The 27,464-nt window shown below is 36.1% G+C and overlaps 1 protein-coding gene across 5 annotated transcripts in view; it reads right to left on the bottom strand.

Moving 5' to 3' along the window:
• Window positions 1-326: 326 nt before the first annotated feature.
• SH3YL1 (SH3 and SYLF domain containing 1) overlaps window positions 327-27,464 on the bottom strand; it is a 47,930-nt gene continuing 20,792 nt past the window's right edge. For 3 of the 5 annotated variants that reach the window (XM_048296163.1, XM_048296164.1, XM_048296165.1), the window contains exons 6-10: window positions 27,160-27,288; window positions 26,285-26,447; window positions 25,545-25,617; window positions 24,769-24,825; window positions 327-921 (exon numbers count right to left, since the gene is read on the bottom strand). In XM_048296163.1, the coding sequence (XP_048152120.1) occupies window positions 722-921; window positions 24,769-24,825; window positions 25,545-25,617; window positions 26,285-26,447; window positions 27,160-27,288 (622 nt within the window). In that variant the 3' untranslated portion in view covers window positions 327-721. The remainder of the gene's footprint in view (window positions 922-24,768; window positions 24,826-25,544; window positions 25,618-26,284; window positions 26,448-27,159; window positions 27,289-27,464) is intronic. The other 2 variants (XM_048296166.1, XM_048296167.1) reach the window with 2 other exon arrangements.

Here is a 27,464-nt window from a genome sequence, read left to right as displayed (position 1 = left end):
TACAGGAATCAAGGATAAGCCTGTATGTTTTCTGAGGGACTATTCATGCATTTTACTAAACAAACTTCCAGAAGTGCTTAAATTCTCCAAAGATGAGGACAAGACAAGCTATCAGAGAAGCTGAACTGCTTAATTGTCACAGACTTGTTTTAAAAAAGATCTTTGTGTGCCTAACAATGAGAAACATTACAGACCAGATCTAAAGTAGTTACTAAAAAACTGCAATATCTAGAGTGATTTTTAAAACCAAGTATGAAGGTGATTTTATCTGCCATACCTGTGAAAAAACATCCGTATTTACCAAGTAAAGAACTCTGACTCAGACATGGTTTGAAGCAAATTTAAGAGCATTTATTATGGAAAGAGACCATAAATAACAATTTAATAGAAATGAACATTTTTTCAGCATGTCTAATTCTAAACCTTTTCCCTCATGTGAAAAATTAATCCATATACTAAGACAGAATTGAAACTATACGCAAATCGGATTACTTTTTATAGAGCAACTTGCTCAAAAATAATGCTCTTATAAATTGACTATCACCTACTGTTTACTTAAGAAATAAATTTAGGGGAAAGTTATGGTCATTCAAAGCATTTAATTTTTTTTTTTTGTTAGAATAGTATTGATCAAAAATCTCATTTTAATAAAATCTGAAAAATTAAAATATATTTTTGAGTGTAAATATATTACTGCCTCAACATTTTATTCTGTACAAATTCAGTTGTTACTTATGGCAACATAATTGGCTGGAAAGATGCCAGTTTTTCCTCCTATTCTTCCTTCCCACCAATCAAATTGGGAATTTGTTTTAGTTGTCACTGTGATTTTGTCTCCGGCTTTGAAAGTCAAGTCACCTGGCTGTTGTCCTTCAAATGAATAAAGTGCAGTCACTTCTACTGGATCACTCCGAGAGTTATCTGAAATTAAAAATATTAAATAAAAAGGAAATTACTAAAAGGAAATTACTAGTGTCAGCACATACACTAAGTTCTTAAGCAGAATATCCTTAAATGACAGTAGAAAAGGGTGACAAAGACACTAAAATAATCTATGTGAGCATATAAACCACTAATGAAAAATCCCCTCCATTTCTGCTACATTCTTAGGTAAGAGAAATTTTAATTCCAGCCTAATAGTACAGTCTATTTAATAAAATTATACTCTGTACAAAATAAGGATCAGCCATTTTTCTGTATGCCTCGTACAGTCAGAGACAGTGGCAACAAAAGTGGTGTGTTGAGGAAAGCATGAGTGTTTCCTGAACGACTCCTATCAGAGCCACTGCTCAGATTTGAGTTTTGTTTGTGTTCTTTGTGACAGCTTCTTCATAGAAAGTACAAAATTCAAAGGAGAAAATTTGATTTTTTAATCAAAACTCAGGATATAAAAATACAAAATATCCACAGCACTTCCCTTATTGTTCCATAGGTTTTGCAGTACCTGGGATTTTGGTGTATCTCAGACGTTAAACAGAACACACAAAATGTGCCAGTGGAAGGAACAGATTACAGTTTGATGTACTGGAAATGACTTGGTTTGTATAGTAGTATTTTTGGCCACATATACAAATGGCTTTTATTTTCTTTACACCAATCTCTTAGATAACTCTTCTTGTCCTCAGCTGGGGGTGGAATCATGCCATGAGTCTTCTAAAATAGTTTTAAAATTATGAAAATCTTGGATACTATTATCCATCCTCTATTCCTGTAGAAAATTTTTAGCCAATATCTCAATGTTTATTACCACTGAACTTTTAATCTGAGTATCTTCAATTTAATAATAATTATGTTTTCTCTCAATCCCTTCAACTGTCTGAGTTACAGGAGGTAGTTGCATTAGATTAATGTTGATTTAGAAAACAGTTAAATCTCTCACATGAGTGAATCTAAAAGTGAAAAACGGAAGGTGCAATGGAAGATTAGTTAAGAGGAAATAATGTTTACACAGTCAGGTAGAGAGATTTCAGGATGTATTTCTCATATAGACATGATGGCTGCATAAATGCTCAAGCATGCAAGATTAAAGGCTTTTAGCATTAGCTGCACCTTCTTGCTGTCAAAACTGCTGGAAAAGGGGAAATCCAAGCTCTCATTAGTCTACACATTGCAAGCGCAGAGCTAGAAAGGGTGGTGAGCGAAGCATTTATACAACGTTTGCAGTCTGTCTTCAACAACTGACAGACACAGATCTTTTCTTCTGGTTGCTTTTTTCATTTCAAAAGAAAGAGGAAAAATTCTTTTTCCTTAAGGCTCATAAACACAAACTGTAGCCAAAAGAGGACAGAGAAGAACAATGGACCACAAATGTATGCATAAACAGCACAGGGCTTTTTTTCCCAGCATCTGTCAATATATATGTTCATTCTACAGGCCAGTGCTTTCTCTTCATGATCTGAACTTTTAGCAATCATCAAAGAATAACACAAAATTATTTGGCCATGAGCTGGGAGAGATTTGATTGCAGAGAAGTCAAATGCTGTCTTTCTTGATCACACAGTCTCTCTCTCTCTTGCTATCTATAGTCATGATGTAAAGCCACACAACACTATTTCTTTTGATGTGAAAATAAAACCATGATTATCAGGTCCATATCTCAATCAGTTACTCCTACCAAAAAAGGCAGCAATGCAGCTTTTCTAAATAGCTCTTTTACTGTCACATCTGAAACCCTGATAGACTGAATATTTAGCAATTATATGAATTTCCTCCAAGAATTCAAACATTTGATGTACTTGGGATGATATGATGTGCTCCCGTGCACAGTGTGGTTTGATAGATATTTTGATTGAGGAAATTGCAGAAAAACCCACAAAAGCAAAAAAATCAACTTTTTACTCCTAGTATTAATTGAAGAATAGTCAGAAAATACTATGGCCCTTTAGGTGGTATGGCATGAAAATAGTTATGACTCAGTTGCATATAAAAAGGAAGAAGGGTATGTTTTACCCCTGTGCCACATTCAGGCAGCACACATGGGTAAAAGTTCCTTTTATACATCACTGTGAATGCAACAAATTCCTATACTTTGAGTTCTTAAACCTATGTGTTTCCATCACCTAAATGAATAGTCACTCAAAGAGAATCGGAGTTACTATATAATTAAAACTTCCCCAAATATATATGGAAAAATTAGATATTTGACAGAGCAAAAGAGAAGACTGAAAGTGCTAAGTGATGTGAGAGCTTCTTCTCATTACATTCAGAAGAAGAGCTGTCAAGACCACTATGATATGCTGGACTCATAGCAATGGTAGTAACTAGTAGTTACCACCTCCATGGCTGAACCTGCAATAATACTGAAATTCCTCTTACACAAACTGCTGAGTATTCTGAAATTGGCTCTGTAAAAGTAGGAAGAAAAATGAAACGAGGCACAAATTAAAGCATGAAAAGGTGGGAAAAAAAGATCCATGTGTGAGATAGCAAAGGGTAGGAAGTATATTCAATGCACCACAACCATGCCTCCAATTATTGTTTGCTCTATCATATAAACAAAATTGTTTTATGTGTTTCTCTTCCCATTTTCTGCCCTTGTACACGTGCATCTTTCCAAACATAGAGAAACCTCAAAGCACGACAGCTGAATATGAACACTCAGTTCCGTGTCCTTGCCCCATTTGCTCCCTGCAATCATTTAAAAGCATTTTTCAGCTTTATTCCTGTCAGCTCTTTCATAGCCATTTCTACTTAATTTTCCCTAGCAGTCTTTTCCTATACTATAGTTTTGTTTGCTATGTTTGTTAATATGAGTATAGTATTCTCATAAATATTCCAATTTCTGTGCTTTAATTATGTAGTCTTGTAGCACAAAGCAGACAGAATGCATATTTCTTGCCTCCAGAGTTCAGCATCCCATGCTTCATACTTATATGGGTCATCCCAACAATGAGGTATCTTAAATGCATGCACTATTATGAAACCTACTGCACAGACTATAACGAGGATCTATTTCATGTTCTCCTTTCCCAATTTCAGTTTTATATGAAAGGGTTTTAAATAAAATTGTTACATTCCACATGAAGATTGCTGAATGCATATACAGAAACCACATTTGCAGCTCACACAAGATGGTGCTACAGTGCTACATACAGCATATGATACTAAAATCATTGAGATTAATGAGTATGCACACTGCAAGAAAAACAAACTACATCGTAGAAAATCCTTATTTGTTATTGGTATTTGAATATACACACCACACTTCCACAAACACGGTGATCAAAACAGAAATATAGAAATTTTGGTTGAAGATCAATTAGCACAGTAGCCAACATATATATTCAATGCTCCAGCATACACAGGCATAGCATACGCTTGACAGCAAACTTCTCTGACCACAATATCCTCTCATTTTATTCATCTTTACATACCAAAATGATTTGAAGATTTTGTGAAGGAACACTGCTACAGATAAAAGACTTGGAGGGGTATAAACTAGAGTGAATTTATGGCCTCTTGGGTGTGCTACAATACAGCCTCAGAGTGAATGAAAGAGCAATAAAACTATTTTTAATTATGGCACATTTATCGCAGAATAAAAGCATTTTCTGTAAAGTCTCTGTAGAACAGATGCACTGTCTACACTTCTCTGACTCAGTTAAGAGGCCAGCTGGCATAGACTGGCCACACACATACCAGTAAACACTGACCAGAGAGAAAAGCCACATGCAAACTGCCTGCTGGTTTCTATACCGGAGTAACAACTGAACCACATCTTGGAATTATTTGTGAAAGTGGAAGGTGAGAATAATGCCAAGGCATTTTCTAACAACACAATCACATAACTAAATGAGTTACAGTGCTTGGGCCCATGCCTTCACACTGTTTAATTTACTAGTAAATAAAATAGCCACTATCCTAATGTGAGCTTATAAAATATTAGTAAAGCCATAGGCTGTTTCTAAGACTAGTTTTCAGAGAAGAACAGTCATTTGTAATCATTTTGGCTTAAGCTTATTAGACTTTCAAAACCCAAATCTGAGTTGGAACACAGAATAGTTGGAACACAGTTCAGCTGTGGGCCCCAAACTTAATTTTACTGGCATAGATGCATATATCCCCCAGCCACCAAATGCCTGATGCTGAACAGCTTGCAGAAGATGTGCTGCTTTTGGCCATGGACACAGCAATAAAACTGAAGTAAGTTTCATGTACTTGAGGTTAGTGGTGAGATTGCTAAACGTGCACTTTGCAAGTTTCACTAATTGTCAGTAATTTGAGAACTAGCATGATTTTGTGGGTCATGTGTGCACTGATGTCATGGTTTAATGCCAAATGGTGACTAAGTACCACACACACCTGACTCCCTGCCCCCCCTCAGTGGGATGCGAAAGAGATCTGGAGGGCTATAAGTAAGAAAACTCATGGACTCATGGGTTGAGATAAGAACTCAAGCTGTGTCCCCCCCCCCAACCTCTTGCGCATCCCCAGCCCACTTGCTGACAGTGCAGCATGAGAAGCCATTGAGTCCTTAACTTAGAGTAACCCCTGCTCAGCAACAACTAAAACAGCAGCACATTATCGACTTTATTCTCATCCTAAATACAAAACACAACACTACTAGCAATTAACACTACCAGCTAAGAGGAAAATTAACTCTGCCCCAGACAAAACCAGGAAAAACTATATGATAGAAACTATAAGTGAACTAACATAAACTATTACTGCTGGTTTTGGGTTCATCACAACCATATTAAAGAACTTGCAGAAAAGGACCCTGTGACTCAATTGTCACCACCAACAAGCCTTCTGATCAAGAGGACTGATCACTGCCACTGTGTTCTTGTTGCTGACTGTCCATATATTAAGCACTCTTTGTTAAATATCTCCTTTGGTAAATGGACTGCCACAGAATGTTACAAGTCAGATGAGTCTCCAGCAACAGAGATGACAGAAGTTAGTGCAGGCACAAAAGCTCCACCAAAAAGCGCCAGCTTACTGAAAAGCTGTAATACAAGTCTCATTGTTTAAATGGAGACCTAGAAAAATAAGCAACCACATGGACCCTGTTGGTGCAGAAGTAAGAGAAAATCAACAAACAGACAAAATGATGGAAAACAACTAACAGATTAGGCAGGTGAAAAAATCTGTGCTTTTGAAAATAAGCATATCAAGTATCAGAAAGGTTTAGTAAACTAATACACTGTTCAGAGGCATTGAAAGGATCAGGTATTGCTCATAGGTTTAGTATGAGAGATGTAAGCAGCAGTGAACAGACAAATATTGGTTCTTTACCCATTATGGGCTTTTGCTTGGAAAGGGTTAGTACTGAGTTTATATTCAGAGTTCAGGAAAGAATCCAAAGTAGGTTAAAGAACTAGGTCAATTACTGGGCCCCATTGCAAATCTGAATAAAAAATGATGGTGCCCTTAACAATGAAGACATGATAGGAAATTTTAATGCCCACCTTAGAAAGTGGTATCTGCTAAGATACCACTGTGTGTGTAAATACTGCGTGTATACCTTTATTGGTTACACTAAAATGCCTGAAGGATGTTTGCTCCAAATTGTCATATTAAAAAGGAAGACTGTCATCAGGTTCCAACCAAACTTGTTAAAGAGGAAGACAACCATTAGCTTAACTCAACAACTATAGATGAGGCAATGCAAAGAAGGCAAACAGCATCCCAGGTTGCATTAGGCAAAGTATTGACAACAGGTCAAGGGAGGTGATCTCCTTTACTCAGCACTGGTGTGGTCACACCTGGAGTGCAGAGTCCAGTTCTAAGCTTTTCAGTACAAGAGAAACAAGGACACGCAGGAAAAAATCCAGCAAAGGGCCATGTGGAACCTGAAGGGACTGGAGCATCTCTCTTATGTGGAAAGGCTGAGAGAGCCTAGGGAAGAAAAGGCTTATCTGTACCTATAAATATGTGAAGGAATGGTGAAAATAGGGTGGAGCCAGGCTCTTGCCAGTGATGCCCAGTGACAGAGGCAATGGCTACATACTGAAACACAGGAGGTGCTGTCTGAACATCAGGAAACACTTTTTTGCTCTAAGAGTGACTGAATAGGTTGTCCAGAGAGGTGATGGAGTTTTCATCCAAAAAAAGCTGTCTAGACCCAGTCCTGCTTGAGCAAGGGTGTTGGACCAGATGATATCTAGAGGTCCTTTTCAACCTCAGCCATTGTGCAATTTGGTGAAAAACTTCAAAGAGACTTTTGAAATAAAGTTACCTGAAAGTATAAAAGCAGTATGAAAATTTGTATTGTAGGCAGTTTGGACTGGAACAGCTGTAATCAAAACCCAGTTTGATACCAATGGAAGTCACATTGTCAGCATCATCTGATGGTCAGGCCAGACAGAGCAGACTTCCTGTCAGACACTGACTAGCCTGTATCCAGCTAGGGGAGTGCCAGCATGGAGCACTCCTAGTAGGAACCCGCATCTCTCTGACGATGCTTCCTGGCAGGGCCTTCCTGTCAACATATGGCTCAGTGTGTTGTAGGGAGTTGCACTGGCACACAAATCAGTTTAGTCTAGGACTGACAGAGTGACTAGGGTTACTGTTAAGACTTGGATCAGAGTTTAGTGAAATAAGGGGCTGAAGAGAAAGATTCATTGGTGGACAAGCAATACCAGAAATGAGGTGAGGCAGTAAATGGCCAGAGTAAGTATCTTACAGGTATGTCTGCATTTGCTGTGTTCCTCAACTGACAGATCTAGATCTAAGAACTAAAACATAACACTGGCTCCTTGCAAGACAAGTGAAAAATAGAAAAGAGAAAAAAATGTCTTATGGCTTATTCCCAGCTGTATGAGTTACTGCTTTACAGTCAAAGCCAGCTTTTAGGGTGGAACTAAAATAATAGTATGGAATCCAGACAGTAACAGTTAGTCAGCTTCTGCACTCAGTTACTAGGGGTCTTACAGTCCCTTCCTGCTTTATAATGCCTTCAAGAAACCTTGAAATGAAGGGTGGATCTGTCAGGGAGTGCTTTTGGTTCTGTTTGAGCTCAAGAAGCCTCAAGGTTTATTGAGCTATATTTCAGGTAGGATTTGAGTAGGGGCTACAGAAACCAGAGAGATACATTTTCTGCTGGATGCAGCATATTATACATTAGAATATGAAAAGCAAGGGTGGGCAAAGGAAATGGCATGTAGTAAATTCTGAAGGCATCAGGGTAACTACTAATGACAGGGATAGCTTTCTGAAGTAGTGTTAGGGCTCATGACAGGAGGAACTAAAGATCTAAAATTCTGACTTGGGGAATGCAGCAGCATTGGGCCATGATGATGCCTAAAGGCAGACAGAGAAATGGTTAAAGTTTAACTTCAAAGTAGGTAGGTGACCACTAAGTTAAACCTGTAATACTAACAAGACTGAGGTGAAAGCTGCATCTGTCAGGGGGTGCTTTAGGTTCTGTCTGAGCTCAAAGACATACTTAACATGAGAGCCAGTGGAGGAATGTAAAAGATGAGCAAAATGATAGGGCAGGAAATTAACTTTGAAGCAAGAACTGAATCTAGATGAACGTAAAGAAATATTGAATTTGCAAAGGTCAGAGAGAAGGATGTTGCAACAATTGAATCATAATAGGACAAAAGTGTGGACAAAAGTGGAGACAGAAAGAAAAGGCTGCATCTTTAAAATGGTATTCAGAGAACATCTATAGGCCTCATTGCTCTTATAGTGAAAGTGAGAACTTCTAAGAAATTCAAGTTGAAGAACATGTGAGCTCTGCAGGGGTCAGCAAGAGGAAGTTCCAGATTCTACTTGACAATTTTTATCTTGAATTCTTAATTAGTTGACAAAAGAATACTCGAGTAAAGGAGAAATAGAAATAGCTCTTTGCAGAAAATGTTATCTAGCAAATTAAAAGGGACAAAGGACAGCTAGCTGGGAAAACTTAGCATAAAAATAGACGGCTGAATAAGGAAGACTTCTCAGTGACACACTCAAAATATAGATGTAAAGGTAATTACAGACACAGCCCAGCAATAGAATTCAGGGATCACAAGTATTACCAAATAAAACAGAAGATGTATATTAATCTAGCAGGTTACATACAGAAGGATGAACTACAATTTCTAATATGTGGTTTTAAACAGGTCTGAGATAACCATGAATGAAGAAATCAGCAAATGAAAAATGGGAGGGAAAGGAGAGCAGAGAGCACTGAAGGAACTGGAAGCCATAGGAAGGTGAAGTACAAGAACAGGAGAAGCATTAGCAATGTAGTAGAGCCACTCTTGTAGCTGAAGGCTGAGCTAAATGTAAAATATGTGATAAAGCTATATAACACAGAGCTAAGGGGGTCAAATCCATTTAGAAGAATCTTAATGAAGTTACAGAAACTAATAACAAAGATCAAGAAATTAAGGGAATGTGTACATAATTTAAAGAAACTTAAATACAGAGAGACAGATTTTGAAAATGAATGGATGTATTCCATATCCCAGAACTCTAAACCCAGAACCAAATTCGAATTCAACATAATACAGTACTGAACACAGATATTACTCATTAGTTTGGTAATCATTAATCCACCAAAAAGTCATTGGTTCCATAAACTGCCTTAATATTAGTGGGTTTTTTAATATTAGTTATTTTGAGAGAAGCCTATGTGTACAATAATGGAACCTACTTGAAGGTTACAAAAAGAAAAAAAAAAAAAAGGAAAGTAGCAAACAGAAGACTAGAGGGATGAAAAGTTTAGAGGGAAGATAAAGATGTCTTTGTGATTAGTGCCTTGATAAATACTAGATAGAAAGACGATAAAAAATACTAGCACATGATGTAAATGGTGCAGCTGTTTCAAAGAGACTAAGGAAACAAGCCTAAAATTTACCTGTGGATATTAATTTAGAAAATAATTAAGAACAGCATTAATCAGGTTGAATTCAAAGCATTAATTATGTACCGAACCACTGATACAGAGAGAGAAACTGGATGGCATGTTGTCTGATACAACGCTAATTCTGTGTTGCTCTTTTCTCTAAAGAATTATGAAGCTGAAACTACTAAAGCCTCAGTGATACAGCACATTTTTTCAAGAATGAGACAAATCCAACATCTTGGTTATGTATGATCAGTCATACTGGGGAGTATATACCTTTTACTATATCTAAACTTACCTCTTGGTTTTCATTATATTTTAAGTCTATTTCTAAACCATTATGTAGAAGAGCAGCTAAGAAAGAGATTTAATTTCTTACGTGAATTGCATCAGGGATAGTCAAAGAAACATTGGAAGGGAACTGAGAAGGAGGTGTGGCAGAAAGATGTAAGGTTTAGTGCTGGGTTTTTGAGGAAACCACTAATCATCCCAACATACCAGTTTCCTGAAAGCTGTTCAGTCCCTTAAAGTTAAGGATCTCACACCTTATCTCACTATTATATTTTGTAATTGCTGTAAAGAGTTTTAAAACAGGAAAGAATACTAGTTTTAAATTCAAAATATATGAATAAATAGTAGTCTTGATCGTAAGTGTAATGAGTCACACTGAATTAGAACAAAGAAACAATTGAAGATACTTTGTTGATATTCTAAAACCAATCTAGAACTGTTGATAATCTAAAAGCAGTTGCTTCAGTATCTGAAAGCATACATGCATGCAACTAAATGTGTCTCCTTAGAAACAAAGTAATGGAAACTACTTCATTTATTTTATAACAGTCAAATTTGCACAGAACAGCTCTGGAAACACAGAAAAAGATACTCTCATTTGTAAAGAAATAAAGTTACAAAAGTACAGAATTGTACATTTATTACTACATGCACATATTAAAAAAGTAATCTTTTTTTACAACTAATTTTTCTACTCATGATTTTAGAAAGCAATCAAAATGATGAAAACTGCAACTGAAAACAGTATTCTGTTATTGAAATAGAAAATATATGGTTTGCAATGGATGTGACTACCAGTTTGAATATCTCCTCCAATTTAAAAACCTCTTGCATATATCATGTAAATCTTTTATGAAAAAGGACTGAGTCATTTGCTTCCTGGAATGTAAACAAAGAAAGAAAAATTTCAAAGTCATGAAATATTGAAACAACACTACCTCAAAATGTCCCCTTTATGACCACATGCAATAATAAGAACATGACAGACACAGAATCTCATTCCATATGACTTTTTGAAAACTGGCATCCTGGAGAGTAAGACGTCATTAAGTTCACTGGATACGTATATTTTTAATATTTTATGGATGCAGAAGTTTAATGCAATCATGGTCCATGTTCTCATGATATCTGAATTTGGAGGCTTTACCATTTGTAAGTCGTTTCTAACAAATTTAGGTAATGTCAGCTTTGGCTCAAAGTTGCAGCTCAGAGCCACAAAGGTGATATTGAACTCATGGTCACAGCTAGGAGGCACAAAAGTTAAGTCAAATTACTGAGTTATCCAAGTTACAATGTCATGATGAGCAGAAATAAACCACATTATAATGTTGAGATTCACTTACTGGGCCCTTATTGGGCAATGTCTATTCTCAGGCTTTATCATTCACTATGTCTAAAGGCCTACATAGGCCTAAAACAGCAGCATCTTGGCAAAGTGGTAAATGATCTGTTTAAAAACTTACAAAGAAAATGAAGTAAGGAAAGTCAGAGAAAGGTTGAAAGAAAGTGCCATATGAATTACTACACAGAGAATAAGAGGGCAGTAAATTAAAAGATTTCATGGCTTTTTTCTCATGAAGACAAAACATCAGCCAGTGAGGGCTGGGGAAAATGGAGTAAAGAAGAACCAGTGTAGTGTATTATACACTGCGGCTCTGAAGAAATTAACTTTTCAATTCCTATATGAAAACAAAATATTACACATACTAATGGCTATTAGAAAAAGTCTTCAAGCAACTTCCATTTAGAAAGAAAAATAGTAGCCTAACTATATCCTAAATACTAGAAGTCATGAAAATAATTTCAGTTCTTGAATCACACCAGTATACAGACGAGCTCTTTTCTCTACCCAGTATGCTCATTTTCCATATTCTTAGCTCTCACCTCTCATCTTTTATCTTAAGAAAAAACGGGGTTTATCTCAACTTCTGGAGCAGAACAGATGTATACTTTCTTACAAATTTAATTTTAGTTGCTTCTGGACAAATAACAAACCAAGTGTTTGTTCAGCCTTACAAGTGAAATCTCAAATGTCCTATTCACATTAAACTATTAATTTCCTTAATGGTCTTTTAAATTTTGTTTTTTAAGTGTAGACTCACCTCAAAAAACCCTCAGCATACACAAAACAACAACCTCAGATCTCACTGAACAGATGTTTGGGAAGGCCTAAATATGCACAGCAGATTTGACATTTTATATCTACAGGTACTAATCTTCTATAATCAGATATATTGTGTACAGATACTTGAAGTATTTCATATGCCATCATTGATCCAAATAATCTCCAATAATGCTCATCTGATCAAAGGTCAGGAGATGTGATATTCAGCAAATCACACTCAGAACAAATAATCTCTTGCCTTAGCTGTTTCTTTGCCAATAATTACGGCTTGTTTTGGGCAAGTAAACAAAATCACTCATTTTTCTCTACTTTCTGAATAAAAGCTTCTTAAGAAACTCAAGTATTTAAATTCAATATTGAAGTCTGCAAATAATTAGTTCTTCAAGACTAAGAAAATGAGGGTGGACTTTTCACATTAAGTGAGCTTCACTGTCACTGGGGTAAAACAGTACTCTTTAAATGCCCCACGAATGCCTATTTGTGCTCAGTTAAACAAACATGCTCTCAGGAGGGAGAGAAGGTGTAAGTTGCATTGCTCTACTCTACATTCACGTATGGGCAAAGAATTGTTCTATACCTAGAACACCTGAAGGCTGTTGTGTTACAGCAGCCATAGATTTAAGGCAATTTCAAAATCAAAGAATCAAAGAATGGCTTGGGTTAGAAGGGACCCAAAATCCAGATAAATGGCATCTGAAGCCCTTCTCTTGTCCACTGATGTAGTTGAGTGGGTTGGTCAGGCAGGACTTGCCCTTCGTGAAGCTGTGCTGCCTCTCAAATGACCTCCCCACCCCCCTGTACTTTAGTATAGCTTGTAGGAGGATCTGTTCTATGATTTTCCCAGGCACAGAGGTGAAACTGACAGGTGTGTAGTTCCTGGAGCCCTCCTTTCCCCTCTTTTAAAAGAGGTATACAATGTTTTCCTTTTTCCAGTGACCTGGAAAATATGTTCAAGGTACATGGATAAAATCAAGGAAGGCCTGTATCATTCCAGGAACTACACTCTTTAATATGTTTCGGTATTAAATATACACCCAAATTCTTTAAAGGAAAGCAAAACCAGATGTTAAGCCCTCTTCCACTTCCATGAGGACTGTCTCAGCAAACCCTATTTTCTGATTTAGTTGCAGTGCTAGATGTTATGTATTACTTAACTGGGTACACTGTCCAGGTTTCCAGTGTTACAAAGCCCTCCAGTTGATTTTCAGAATAACTTTACAACTACCTTCTCTGTTAACAAAGAAATGGTGGCTGGAAATAACTATTCAAAGCAAAGTTAGCCATACAAGGTACAAGATCCTCAATTTTGCTACAAAGCCTCAATAGATAAAAAGTTCATCATCAGCTGCAAATCTGTATGCATGGAATGAAGATATTATACACACTTTTGTAAGAGACTCACAAAACCCAGGAAAAGGCTTATGTATTTTTGACCTCTTCTATGTAAGCTAGAAATTGATCATTTCAAAGCAGATTCCATATTACTAACTTGTGTCGTTACTGAACAATGTCATGTCTAGCAAACAAAACTGGTGATTGAAACAGACTTGACTGTATTTAAAGTTTAAGTTACTGTGCAAATTTAGCTCATCAGTATGAAACATATTTCGCTGGTTTTGAGTTTCTGGCCTACTAGGGAACATGCTGGCTCATCATCTTCATCTGCTGATGGAATGCTTTCTATCTTTGTTTCAGCACACTCAGCTTTTGCATTAAAGAAGTGCCTTTTTTGTTAAGCATCTGTGGTTGTATTTGATATTTAGGATATAAAAAACCCCTACCTCCTGCTTGCAAGAGTCAATTCCATAACAGTACTTTTGCTGATTACTTTTTACATTTTTCTGCCTTTTCAAAAAACAATTAGATTTTCATTCAAAGTGAAAAGGTCAAATAAACCATATGGATGTCAAGGGCTTTATCATGCTCAACACTACATTAATGCAAGTAATGTCTGTGCTGCAATCATACTGCAAAAGCTGAGATGCAATGCTAAGCATTGCCTTCATATTATGAAAAGTACAGTTACAAGAACTGAGGTCTGTTTTATTTAGGTCAAACTGATGATTTAGGAATGATCTGGGGCTCTTTTCTTTTGACAAGCTTCTCTATGTTCCTCTACACATTACCAAGTTAGCATTTCAATCTCAATACACTGTCTCTGCACTTTGATTCTCAAATCTCTGTATGGTCAGCTCCAAAATTTCTGCCAAGGGTATTATTGGCACATAAGCTGGTTCAGTTGATAGAAGCCTTAGCTTTTATGCCAGTCTGGGAAACAATCTACAGTCTCAGGAAAAAAACAAAGAGTAGTAAATACAGTACTTCTATACAGTTTCTGCCAGTTTCTTAAGGTAATGCTTTGTAAAATACTGATTGAAATTATTTTTCAGCCTTGCATGGAGACATATTTCTCTGCACTGGCTAGAAAAATGGTTAAAATAACAAAATTATGTGAGACAAAGAGTATCTCATATGGAAACATACTAAATAATAATATTGTACAAGGCCTCATTTGAAGGTCTGTTCACAATCCTTATCAATGTTTAAAACTGGTTGGGAAAACAGCGGAGCAAGAACAGAAAGCCTGTTTTCAAGGCAAAGTGAAAATGAACTTCATAGAATAAAACAAATGAAAGACGTTACTACTACCAGGCAAAGGAATCAGATAGAAAAGTATTTTTGCTAGAGAACTAGAAAGCATGAGAAAAGAATAATTAATCTTGACAAGAAAAAATATAGATGAAAAGGAGGACGAGATTCAAGTCATTGTGAAAGATTCAGAAACTGCTTTCTGTAAAAGGGACAAGTGAGTATCCTGTTTTAATACAAAGTCTAGCACTTCCATGGTAACCTTTATACTATATGAACACCTGCAATATATAGAAAACTCTTGTTAACTTTAGCTGCGCTAAGGGACATAAGGTTTGTTGAAATCTATGCTAGGACTTATTCTTGCAACAATTACTAATTCTCGTTGATTTTATGTTTCTTCACCAGCAGTACAGCTATTATTAATTCCACCTATACCACAGGCTCCATCAACTTATAATTTCAAAAGGTATTCAATCAATATTCCCCTCATCTGCCAAATGGTGACCCAAGCAATTGTACTTCCACTTACAGTATCCCATGGCACAATCCTGCAATCATTTGGCCACAGTTTAAACCAGTAGGAGAAAGGTAGATAGCCCTCTTCATTACAGAACAGCTTCAGCAAGAGCTAGAAATGGCACAGAACCATGAACTAGAGCCTTATCTGATCAGTGCAAACTCTGCAACCTGCAACATCCACCATCACATGTATGAAGCATCTTGGACAGCCATTATCACCCATGGTGTGTTCACATTACACTTCCCAGCTAAGCACAACGAAACTTTGTGGAATACTCATTACATCAGCCTAGTCAGTTACGATAAAGCTCTTGAAATGAAAAAGCAAACAGTACCACAATTTTCAGTTGAAATTTATGAATGGTATTAACAGTATTCTTCATACATATGCTTTTAAGTCAAGCGAAATACTGGATTTATAGAGACTCTTTCAAAAGAAAATGCTAACAGCAATCACATCCCTTAGTTCAAGCATGAATTCAGGCTTGCAGATGGGATTCAGCCACTGGCTCAAATTTGTCCAATGTGCAATAAATGTGAAAGCAGATTTTTCCCTCAAAAGTATCTCCAAACTTACTCTGCTGCCCCAACCTCAAATTCCGGCTCATCCTTCTGTACTTGCTGACGAAAGGCAGAAATGGCAGGAGTTCAGAAGACACAGTCTGAACCTTATGGCACAGACCAATACTTGAAATTGTGTACCAGAACAAGTTTTCCCATTCTATTTTTTTTACATAGGAGTTTTCTATTTTCCTATTTTTAATCTTCTTTTGACACCTTCCTTGCTAAATAGCAAAGGAGCTGCTAAAAACACAAACATGCACCACTGAGAAAAAAGGGGGAAGAGGGGTGCAAGTCTCACTGTGTATGAAAAAATTAACACTTCCTTTCCACAAGAGTAGAGGTCACTTCTAGCTGAGCTTCTTCAAGAAACAACTGGAAAAAGAATATCTGAAGGTTGCCTAATATGGCAATAAAGTTTTTAATGAGAAAGACAAACCAAATGAAATATAACCAGAGAAGTCTCAATGCAAACCTTGCCAGACCTCCTCATGAAAAGGTAAGAAGTTTCCTGCAACCGTGTCTTTTTGTAGAAGTGAGAAGTATTATTACACCATTTCTACAACAGCTATTTGTCATACTAGTTTAGCTTACATTAGTGTCTGTCTTATTGATTTCTTTCTCCATGGCCTCCTATTTCTTATTCAGGGACTGACTGTTTCTACCAAAGGTGAATGACCTTCTTGGTACAATCAGCAATATCCAGCTGGCTGACCTGCATGATGTAACACTGAACCAGCACAGCCAAGGTAGATGCAGGACTCCAGGTCCCTCCATGACAGAGAACATACCACTTTTTGGGGAACCGTGGTACCTAATTTTATTGCTCATGGGAAAATACATTTAAAGTGGGTGTTCCATCAGGGTGAAAAGTATTAATTTCCCAGAGAAAGGAAAGTCTTCCCTTAGCATTTACTATAAGGTAGATGTTCTCATCCCTGCTACAAGGATGGATCTGTAAAGCATCAGCCCACCATTACTGCAAAAAGACCTGAATTTCTTACAATAGTGTTAGCTTTTGTCTCAAGTCAGTCAAGCACAGGGCATTTCACCACACTCTGGAGAGAAATCCTGTATATATATCACTTCCTTGAGGAGTCAAAATTTCTGTTTGCCGTCAAGTACTATAAGTGAAGCAGAAGCTCCCATACTCCCAAAGGCTTTTCTGGATAATAGACAGGAAAGCAATTAAAGCTTGCTGTAGTCCTACTGCTTGAAAAACACAGAAGAAAATACTAATGGAGTTCACAGCTTTGAAACAACCTTTTAAGCCAGTATTCCAGAAATATTCCATTAATCTGTGTGTGTTACAATGGCTTCAGACAAGACTTCAATCTATACTATTTAACATTTATATGTTCGTATGAACAACTTCATGTTTTAATTCTGTGAATCAGAATTATCAATTTAGTGGTGCTTTACACTTAAAAAAATAAGCACAGATTGCACTTAAATTTTTCTGTGCTTTAGCTTTAATTTCCCAATTTTTATTCCAAACCATTAAAAAATGCCAAGAAAAAAAATAGTTTGACCCATGCCAGAGTATCTGGTTCATGCTTAGCACTACAGCTCTCGGCCCACGCATGCATACATACATCAGAAAGACCCCAGTTTCATTCTAGCATGTCTGACCTCAATCTTTCTGTGCCTTGTTGTATTTTGAGTTAGCTGATTATGTGCATCCAGTTATTTGTTTCAGTATGACCAGTGAAGGCCTGCATGATGCATATTTTCCTCTCAGCTTGCCACAACATAAGCCATAAGCAGCTTGATTATCTGACTTACCACATTCATGATAGTAATAGTACGATCCTAGTAAAAGTGAATCAGGGATAAAAATAGTCTCAAAAATAATTTCCTGGGATTTCCTGGGTTCGGTTAGTATTAAGAAAGAGCTCATAATAGCAAGAAAATTAATACTGTGGGGGACCACCAGATGGATGTTTTATTTTTCTAGTAACTAAAAATAAACATGTCACAAGTCTTGCCATGAAAAACATAAAAATAGACCAAGCTCAGCAAAAACTCTTAAAACAAAAAAAAACCACCTCACATACTTTAGTTTACCAAATTAGTAGACAATGTCATGAAGGATTATGGCAGATATATCATATGTCTCACTTTGTAAAAATTTTCTAAAACAAACACCTATTTGTCACACTGAGCTGTCTTATTGATTTTATAGTTTATAATCTGCTAGAGTTTCTCATCAAATTATAGTATTGAAGGAACAGATTACTGCACAGCTTGATGAGGGTTCTTCCTTACTGTGGGAACCCAGAGTGCCGAGAATATTTCTCTGCCTGTTTTTAAGGGTTCTTACCCCCCTGAACAACACTGTTTTAGCTTCAAACCTTGGAAAAAATTACCAACAGTCAGACAACAACTAGAAAATACAGTGGTGTGAATTAGGTGATAGACTACTATGTAAGATTGTCACAGGGTGAAAATTTAGAGGTTTTAGGCCTCTCTTTGTAGTATATAGATAAGAGTAAAAAATATCAAAATGGAGGATTGTTGTTGTTCTCTAAACCTTCTTCTCCTTCTTCTACCACTCCATATTTTGCAGTAAAAGTAGTTTGGATTGATTGGATAGAAAATTCCGCAGTTCCTAGTCGTGTTACTGAATAATTGGTAAGACAGTAAAAATAATGTACGTTTTTAGTAACTATTGGTTAAAATGTCTTTAAAAGGCTGTGTAAATCTTGATAATTAGGCTTTCTCGCTCTCACTTTGCCTCTTTCCATGCTGTACCTGGGTCACACTAGTGGCTCAGTTTCTCTGGTAAGACTTAATAAACAACTACCTAGAAGCATTGAAACTACAGAAGACGTCTTGCTTTATCTTTTAAACTCCTTGCAAGGGCTTTCAGCAAATCCTCTCCCATCAGGAGAGACTCAATTTATGGCACAATAAAGTGTCACTTACCATAGTTCTACTTGATCCTACAGCAAATCTCCTCCTTTCTTGAAAAAGGAGTAATTCATAAACTGAAGAATAAAAAGTAGCTTTTTTTCCAGTTTCAGATACACAGCACATATCTACAACACCTAAAGGAGTATGTACACATCTGATTTTATCACGTTTTCATGGATGATTTAATTTCCAGTTCAAAAGAAAAATGCATTTTTCCCCTCACTGTGAACAGAGTTTTCCTCTGTCCCTAAACACAAGAGGTTCTGGATTCCTTCTCCATTCCAGGTCTATGCAGATATCAGGTAAAAAAAACATTTTATGATCTTACTTAACTAAAAGTTAAAAGCTTTTGATTCAGTTGTACTACAACTCAAGTTGGCAAAGGAAAATTCAGAATGATGAAACCATTTAAAATCATCTTGACCCAGAACAGACAGAAAGAAGCAAATGATGAAATATTGACAATATCCTAGGAAGGCAGACTTACTGTATATGCTTTCTAAAAACAAAGGAAAAGCAAAAATTCAGGTATTACACTGGGAAAAAGTTAGTCTGACACCACAGAGATAGCTGATTTTTTTTGGTCTCAAAACTCATGAAATATTTTTACTTTCCTGCTATGGCTTTTAGTCTTAATTAAAATAAAAATGCCCAAGTAAAAAGTCACTCATCGAGAGGAGATTTGGGCACACTTACATTTCCCTTGTAGCACAGTTGTTAGAATTGTTTTGTCAGTGGGCAATTCTAAACATGGAACTGCACAGTGAATATAGTTGCATGTTAGATTTCCAGTTTAATCTGAGTTGTTTCAAAATAGTACAGGTTTTGTTAAACCTAAATTGAGAAAAAAAAATATATATACATATTTATTCATTTATAGAGGTGATTGCTTCAATACATATTCACCAAAGCAAGCCTGTTTTAAAGTTGCAAGCCCATAGAGTGATGCTCTCTTTCAGCAGTTCTAACTGAAAATTCCATTTTTTCATTATACCGTGCTAAAAAAGCTCAGCACCACACATAAGCAGAGGTACTAATTAATGCAGAGACTGCTAAAATGGTGTCCGTGTTCCAGGTTATATTTTCTTTTCCAAGAAAGAAAATGTTGACCAATGTTATCCTAGAGAGTAGTACCCTTAAAAATAACAAGATAAATAAGTCAGATGGAAACTGAACTGCAGAACAGGTATGAAAGTAAAATAAGTAAAACAAGAAGAGAAATCACAAGCAAAAAATATTTTTCTAAAGCTTTTTACTTCAGAAGTGGTCTATGATTTCTTAGTCCATATAATTATGTTGTCTTAGTTAACACATTTTAAACTGGCCACAAAAAAATCCACAAGGTACTAACAAAGGCAAATTCACACACAGACCCTCAAGTTTCCTTGACAAAATACACTTCAAGAGGCATGAAAATCTGTCTTGGAATTCTCTTGGGAAGCAGATTTTCACAGATCTACTGAACCATCTGGCATTCATAGATTACCAAAAGAAACACTGAGATCATCTCTGAAATTATAGAGAAGTGGGCCAGGCCTGATTCCTGGAGAACTGTAACCATGAAAAGCAGCATCTCTGATGCATTTACTGAAATAAACTGAATTTATCACCTAATCTAAAAGGGTTGATATTACCTCAACTGCTTTAAACATAGATAAGTAATGCTCTAGAAGGTTAAAATAAATAAATGAATTAATAAATAAATAATAAAAAAGATAAGGACTGGAGTTTAGTGCAAATTCATTAGAGCTTTTAGGAGCCCAAATCTTACTGATCTCAGCGAGCTCACAACTCAGAATTTGCTATTTGTAATATTACTTAGAATTGGAGAGGGAAGAGAAAATGATTTTTGACAAAGAGCTCATCAATCTGTTTGGAAATCAAAAGAAAGATGAAGGAAGACCAAAAAGTGGCTTGATTACAGCATAAATGTTTCAAAGAGAACAAGAGGAGACCAAAAAAAAAAAAAGCTCCTCCGGGTAGCAAAGGGCTCTTTAATATAGTGAAGAAAGCCACAACAAGTATTGTCTAAAAGCTGCAGACAAATTCATGTAGGAAGGCATGAATTTTTAATAATGAGGTTGACAAATCACTCAAATTGTCATAGAAGGAAGAAGGGGTTTTTTTAGATTCTTAAAACCAGTGACAATTTTCTCATCTGCCTCCATATCTTCATCAGTAGGCTTGATATAGCACTTCTTTCAGTATGCAAGAATATATATATATGCCTAATGGTACAATAACAATCTGTTAATATTTTATTTTATTTTCAAAGTGAAAGGTTTCTGCTGAATAAAAAATGAGTCAAAATTAATATTTTAAGTTTTTTTAGTTTTACTGTAATCAAGATGGGCTGTGTTGATTTTATGCACAATAATTAAAAAGTTCAATGGCTGCAGGTAATTTACTGCATTCAAAAACCCAAGAAGAGGGCAAATTTTTTCTCAAGATAAAATTTACAAATATTTAGTTCAATACTTGTGGAAGGTATGAAAGACATAGTTTCTGACAGAAGTCTAAAAAAAAAAAGTCCTTGAATATTTAGGTTTCACAGCCACAAGTTCCTATGTGTTTCTTGAGCAAATCATATGTCCACTTAAACAATGCAGACAGAATCATTACTTTCTCCAAAATATCATAAAATACTTACACTGTTAGCAAAAGAACTGCTTTTGTCTTTAATGTGAGTATTTTGTCTTACAGTATTGTAAGAATTCAAGCACATGGTGAATTTTGATCATTGTGAATGAATAGTGAAAGAACTCTGCTTGGAAGGAAAGAATTTCTTCCGTTTTCATCCCCACTGCTGTCTCAAGTTTGTTTCCTGATTGCTTTAGCATCTTGGCAATGCCAAGCGATTCTTTTCCAAATATGTGAAACAGTCCTTTTCTGATTAGCTGAGCTGAAGAAAAAGTGAAAAATATCTGACTTCTGATTTGAACAAACTGCCTGTTATTGATTCAGTTCTCACCAACATTCACCTCAACCCAGGTCCAACTTTTACTAGCAGATCACTACTCCTGCTGCTACCAGTTCAACTGGGAAACCACATCACTGTAACATTTTCAGAAAGGTATACTATTCAGCAAACTGTTAGGAGGGCAGGCAGGTAAGTAACCATTTATCTACATTTTTTGGTTACTTGCTGCTCCATGGCAGAACCCCAAGCAGAAAAAGAAAATCATAGAAATCATAACACTAATGAAATCTAATATCTAGGGTTAGATATTCCAGTGTGACAAACTATGAACTTAATATATCTAAAAAAATTGTCCAAATGAAATAAACTCCTGAGTCTACAATGTCCAAGTAGTCACTGAAGAATCATGGGGTTTTTGTATTACAGATGTGGTACAGAAGTCCAAAGAATCATTCATCTAGAAAAAGAAAAGCTAGATTGTGGTGACAAATTTTGGAAGGGCAGTCAGCCCTTTTAGTAGATTTTACAACAAAGAGGGGACAAGTAGAAAAATGAAGAAGCAAATGCCTAATTCTAGTAAAGGAGAACGCATGAACTTTCATACTCATAAGCAAATCAAATTTCTTTATTTAATGAGTCTTCAGAAAAATCTCTGCTAGTGTAGAAACTTCATACTTCACTGAATCACAATAACTGTATCAGCTGTTAGTTTGTTGCGGTTTTTTGCTGTGGTTGTTTTGGGGTTTTACTTCCCAGAATTGTAAAAGGCCTGTGCAATTTTTAAACTGCATCTAAATAAAATGTGTGGTATTCCCAAGCTTCTGGAAACATTTAAAACAGTACTGAAGCTCATTTTACAACTAAATGTATTACCTTAAGCATTATTCAGTTACATGAAAACAATCTCTTTGCATCTGAGTTCAAGTATCATGTTGTCAGTTTAGAGAATCATGTTTTTCATTTATCTTTCTTCTTGCATTTGAAGTAGGTTATATTACATTACTTATCTACATAATTCAAGTACACAGAAAATAATTAAAAATGTTTCATCCACAAGTCTAGCTCTTCTTTCATCTAATGAGAAGAATTAATATTTCAGCCTTTCTACTGCTTGTATAACTATTGCAAAACCAAATGCTGGTAACACAATGCCAGGTTGCCCCTTCCCCAACCAAAGGCAAGTCCTTATTACTTGCAACCCAGACAAGCTTGTTGTTCAACATCAAAACCTAACTCCACACCAGCCATTATACCTAACATGTAGCTTCCTAAAGATAAGATTCATTCACTCTTCTATTGATTATCTATATATATTTTTAAAATTAGAAAGACACAAAAAATTTTGAATATATTTTTTACAGATCACTGTAGAAGAATATCCGTAACAGCAACTACTCCTGCAATAAAGATCGACTAGTACGTGCTATAGCTGCTAGGTAGCTCTGTTGAAATAATTTGGACTATAAATAGGCAGAAACAGATTATTGACAGGAGGTATGGCCTTATGGCTCTTTCTAGTTCATTCCCCAGCATTAACACACACCTTGTGAAAGGGACTGCAACTCTTTTCCAGCCTCCCATCAACATGCACATAGGCTACGGTAGTTGAAACACTCAGGCAAACTGACTTCGACCTTGATTGTTCCCAGTGATAGGAAAAAACCTTTAGCCTAGAAACACTGAGTATTTCTGTGGATTCAGAAAGCATTTGAACTGTTACCTATGGAAATATAATCTGCAACACAAAGAAAGGTATACCATGCCATCATTTGGACAAGATCCTACTGCCCCTCGCATTCCTCAAAGATAAACTTGTATATTTCTAAAAATTGCTAGAAATCCCCAGTAGCAGACTGATTGAATCTGTATTTTGATTTCAAGGAATCTTGAAAGCCATTCAACAGATGGGTCTGGAATATTTTTATCTTGTCACTTTCACCTGAATAGAAGAGCACTCCCTTCAATACAGCAAATGTGTGCAAGCTTTATAAACCTGTTCTAAGCTGGTCAGGGCTTTTGTAAGTCTGGGAAAGCTTAGTTTTAATGGCCAGAAGACCAAATCTTCTCTCTTGGATGACAGCTATCGAGTAGAGACCACTAGAGTCATCCTTCTTTTCCTCATAAAAATCCTACAATACAATAACAAATTTGGATTCTCAGGAAGTCTCTGATCTGCAGAAGTCACATCGACATCTCAGCTTAAGATACTCCTATGTTGGCCCCTTCAACAGACACACATATCAAGAATGTGTATGAAGAGAAGATATGAAAAAGAATGTAAAAACAATGACACATAATTTATCTTAATTTTTAGTGAAAAGCTCTAATTACTCTTTGCCTGAAATAGACTTTTCACTGTGATCTATTAGCAAGCTCAATTTTAGCTCTATTTGCAGAAGTAAAAAAGAGATATACTGTTTAATTTTATTTTCAAGTGGAGCATGCCATATGTGAAAATATAAGTACATATTAATATATGTATATATATGTAATATGGAATGCAAATACTGGATCGTAAGATTCTCCTGTTAGAGCTGAAAGTGCTTTAAACATAAGAGAATCAATGGAACAACAAACAAGTTGTATAACGCGGAGTTATTTCAATATAAAAATCTGAAGAAGCAATGTAAATCTGTGTTTATGCCAGCATTATCAGGTATGATCTGTGGAAGCACTTTTAAAATTAAAACAGGAACTACAGTACATTGCATAAGGACTTGGATAGAAGCTTGTTGTATCAGCTTTCTTTTTAATTTCATTTAGGTGGTAACATAAACCAATTTTACTATTTCAAGTGCATTTTTCAAGCTCACAGAATAAAATAGAAGAACTTGGGCTGCTCAGAAAAGAACATCATCGTTAGAATGCAAAGCCAGGGAGTAAGATTAATGTTTATGAAATATTTTCAGGAGAGCATACAAGACGTGAATCTCTTTTTAACACATGGACAATAAAGCAAAATATCAGTGGCCAGATATTTTTACATATCTTTCAAAGTACTTTTAGGGCTTCTCAGATTCTACACTGTATTAATAAAATAAGTGTAAGCTTAGTACTTACCCACAGATGCATAATCATTGGGAAGTTCAGGATAAAGTTTGTTTGTATTCTTTTTAGCTGAAAGAGACAATAAAGTAGCAGCTTATATGACATGCTCACATATATTGTTATATCTTGTATACTGCTCCTCTAATACAAGTTCAACAGTTATTAAATGGTTGCAGTTAACTAAAGAGCAGTGCAGAAGAAAGAAATATGGACTTTTCCTCATATCCTTCACTAGAGAATTAAGTTAACAAGAGGAGCTGCACAGTAAAGCCTCACTTTGAATGAAAGCACTTTGTTAAGACAAACTGTCAAAGAACCAAAATTCTACCTCTTCTGCTCTACTGTAAAATCTCTAATGATTAAAAGATAATGACAACCTAAAAAGAAACTATGATTTCTAGAAACCAAAAGTTTCTAGAACTAGGACTAGCAGTTTCTAGTAGGACTGTTCTGTTTACTAAGAAGTTTCATTGTACTATGGGGCTTCTATGTGTCCAGTAAAATAAATATTTCCTTTGAATTATTACATGATTTTGTAACTAGAAAAACACTGTTTCCATAGCAAATCTGTCAGAGAGAAAAGGTTTATTAATATAAAACAAACAAACAAATCCTTTACTCTTTATCACTCATGGCACTATATCAACAGGCTTTCAGTGTTTGTCCAAGGAAGAGCATTTAAAAAACATTTTATAGAGGCAGCTGCTATAATAACTGCATAGTACTAATTAGCTTTAATGCTCTGATTTTATGAAGAGAATTAATTAGTCATTGTCAAAAATTTTCACCTGGTGGTGTAGGTCTAACAGTGGGTTTAGGTGGCTCTGGTCTGGATGATGGTCTAGCAGGTGGGTCATTTACCTAAATACACAAATTTTTTAAAAACATTGCATCACATGTGGACCTAGATTGTGACTTCATAGCCTAGAAGTATGTCAAGTTACACTGAAAAAAAATTTTAATTACACTTTCTCCGCGGAACTTGTAGGAACCCAAGAAGCGTACTAAACACTAGTGACATACACATGACACTGAAGTAAATCACAACGGGTTTAACAAAGCTTAAAGTAAATGCTTTGTCTATCAGTAAGATTAACATCTGTAAGAAAGCATCTTCTGCAGTCCAAGTATTACATTATAAATGTGATTGTTTGAATGGAAGACAGAAAAAGTAGAAAAACTAAGAGTATCCAATTTGCAATTAACTTGATTAAAAATACTTGATCAAACATTCCTAATCATCTCCTCAGATTTGATAACAATTACACAACAATTACACGGCACAATTACAAAACAAGTGTATACTTTGTTATTCTGGAAGATGCAAAGCAAACCCAGCAACATTCTTGTCCACAAGACCCTAGCAGGGAAATACTTGAACAAATGTTCCACATGCAGTAACTGACATGTGCTATGCCTTCAGTCATCCAATAGAGAAGCTAAAAATGCCACATGAACACGAGCATTAACACTGACTAGGAACAGCTCAGGAACAGAGAAACCCTATATGAAAAAGAAGTGCACAAACCCTTCTTTGTTCCCTTACAGATTTTCCTGGATTATTTTTTTGCTCTTCATTTTCATACACTTCAGTGAAGGATGCTAGAATTTCATAAAGATCATTTGCTTGAGCAGGGAAAGGCACGTCACCAAGCAGGATGGCACTAGCACGAATGTCCTGCCCATAAAACCTGGAAAAAAAAATAAAGATGGCAGGTATTTGACTATTATTCCATTTAAGTTCTAGATAAATTCACTTTGTGCAAATGCTCCCTTATCTCCATCCCTGGCCCTGCCTTTTTCCTACTGATCATATTTTGAGAAATGACAGAACTAGTTCAAAGCTGTAAATTTGGAATACTGACCACAGCCCCCATTTTCCTGCACCACTTGGGAGGAGGAGGTAGAGAAGCTGTGATTGAAGTTGAGCCCAGTAAGATGGAAAGTGTGGGGGGGAAAGGTGTTGCTTTCTAGATTTGTTCTTATTTCTCATTATCCTATTCTCTTATTAACTGAAAATAACTAATTTCCCCTTGATGAAGTTGGAGTTTTTCTCACTGAAATAGCAATTGGTAAGTGATCTCACTGCCTTTATCCCAACTTATGAGCTTGTAATCATACTTTTTCTCCTCTCATCCTGTTGAGGAGGGGGAGTGACAAAGCAACTGGGCTGGCATGTGGTGGCTAGCTAAGGTCAACCTGCCACAGATAAATAATCCCTAAACATTTAGTATCATCTGAACACCCATTTCAAGATGTCTAAATTGAAGAAACCCTTGTCCCTCAAGAAATTCTAAACTGAGTATAGTATGTTTTCACAAAAACATCTTTTTCTAAAGTGAATGTGTCTTAGTTAATTCTTCACTATGCTTTCACTGAATCTTCTAGATTTGAAGAGCTTACTTGCGATTTGTTTCTTTCCTTTCAATTAAACAGGTCCCTTCCAGAGATACACCTGCAAACAGTCCTCGAGATTTGCAGTATGTATAGACAGCAGCAGAGCTTCTTAGGGCAACGTCCCCTTCTAAGTTTCTAGAAGGAAAAAGTTTTGGTTGATATTCTTCAAAATGGTTTTGTAGCATGAACAGCAATTGTCTTTTAATTCTTCATTTTATTTTAACCCTGTTTTCAGACAGAAGCACAGAACAATGTTGTCTCATAGGAATGCTCCCCATTAGGTCTCCGAGAGACTGGACTGTTCATGGTTT

The sequence above is a fragment of the Corvus hawaiiensis genome, chromosome 3, assembly GCF_020740725.1.
Source record: "Corvus hawaiiensis isolate bCorHaw1 chromosome 3, bCorHaw1.pri.cur, whole genome shotgun sequence".
In the NCBI taxonomy this organism is placed as follows: Eukaryota; Metazoa; Chordata; class Aves; order Passeriformes; family Corvidae; genus Corvus; species Corvus hawaiiensis.
The sequence above is the reverse complement of the archived record's forward strand: the minus strand, read 5'-3'. Positions and strand labels throughout refer to the sequence as shown.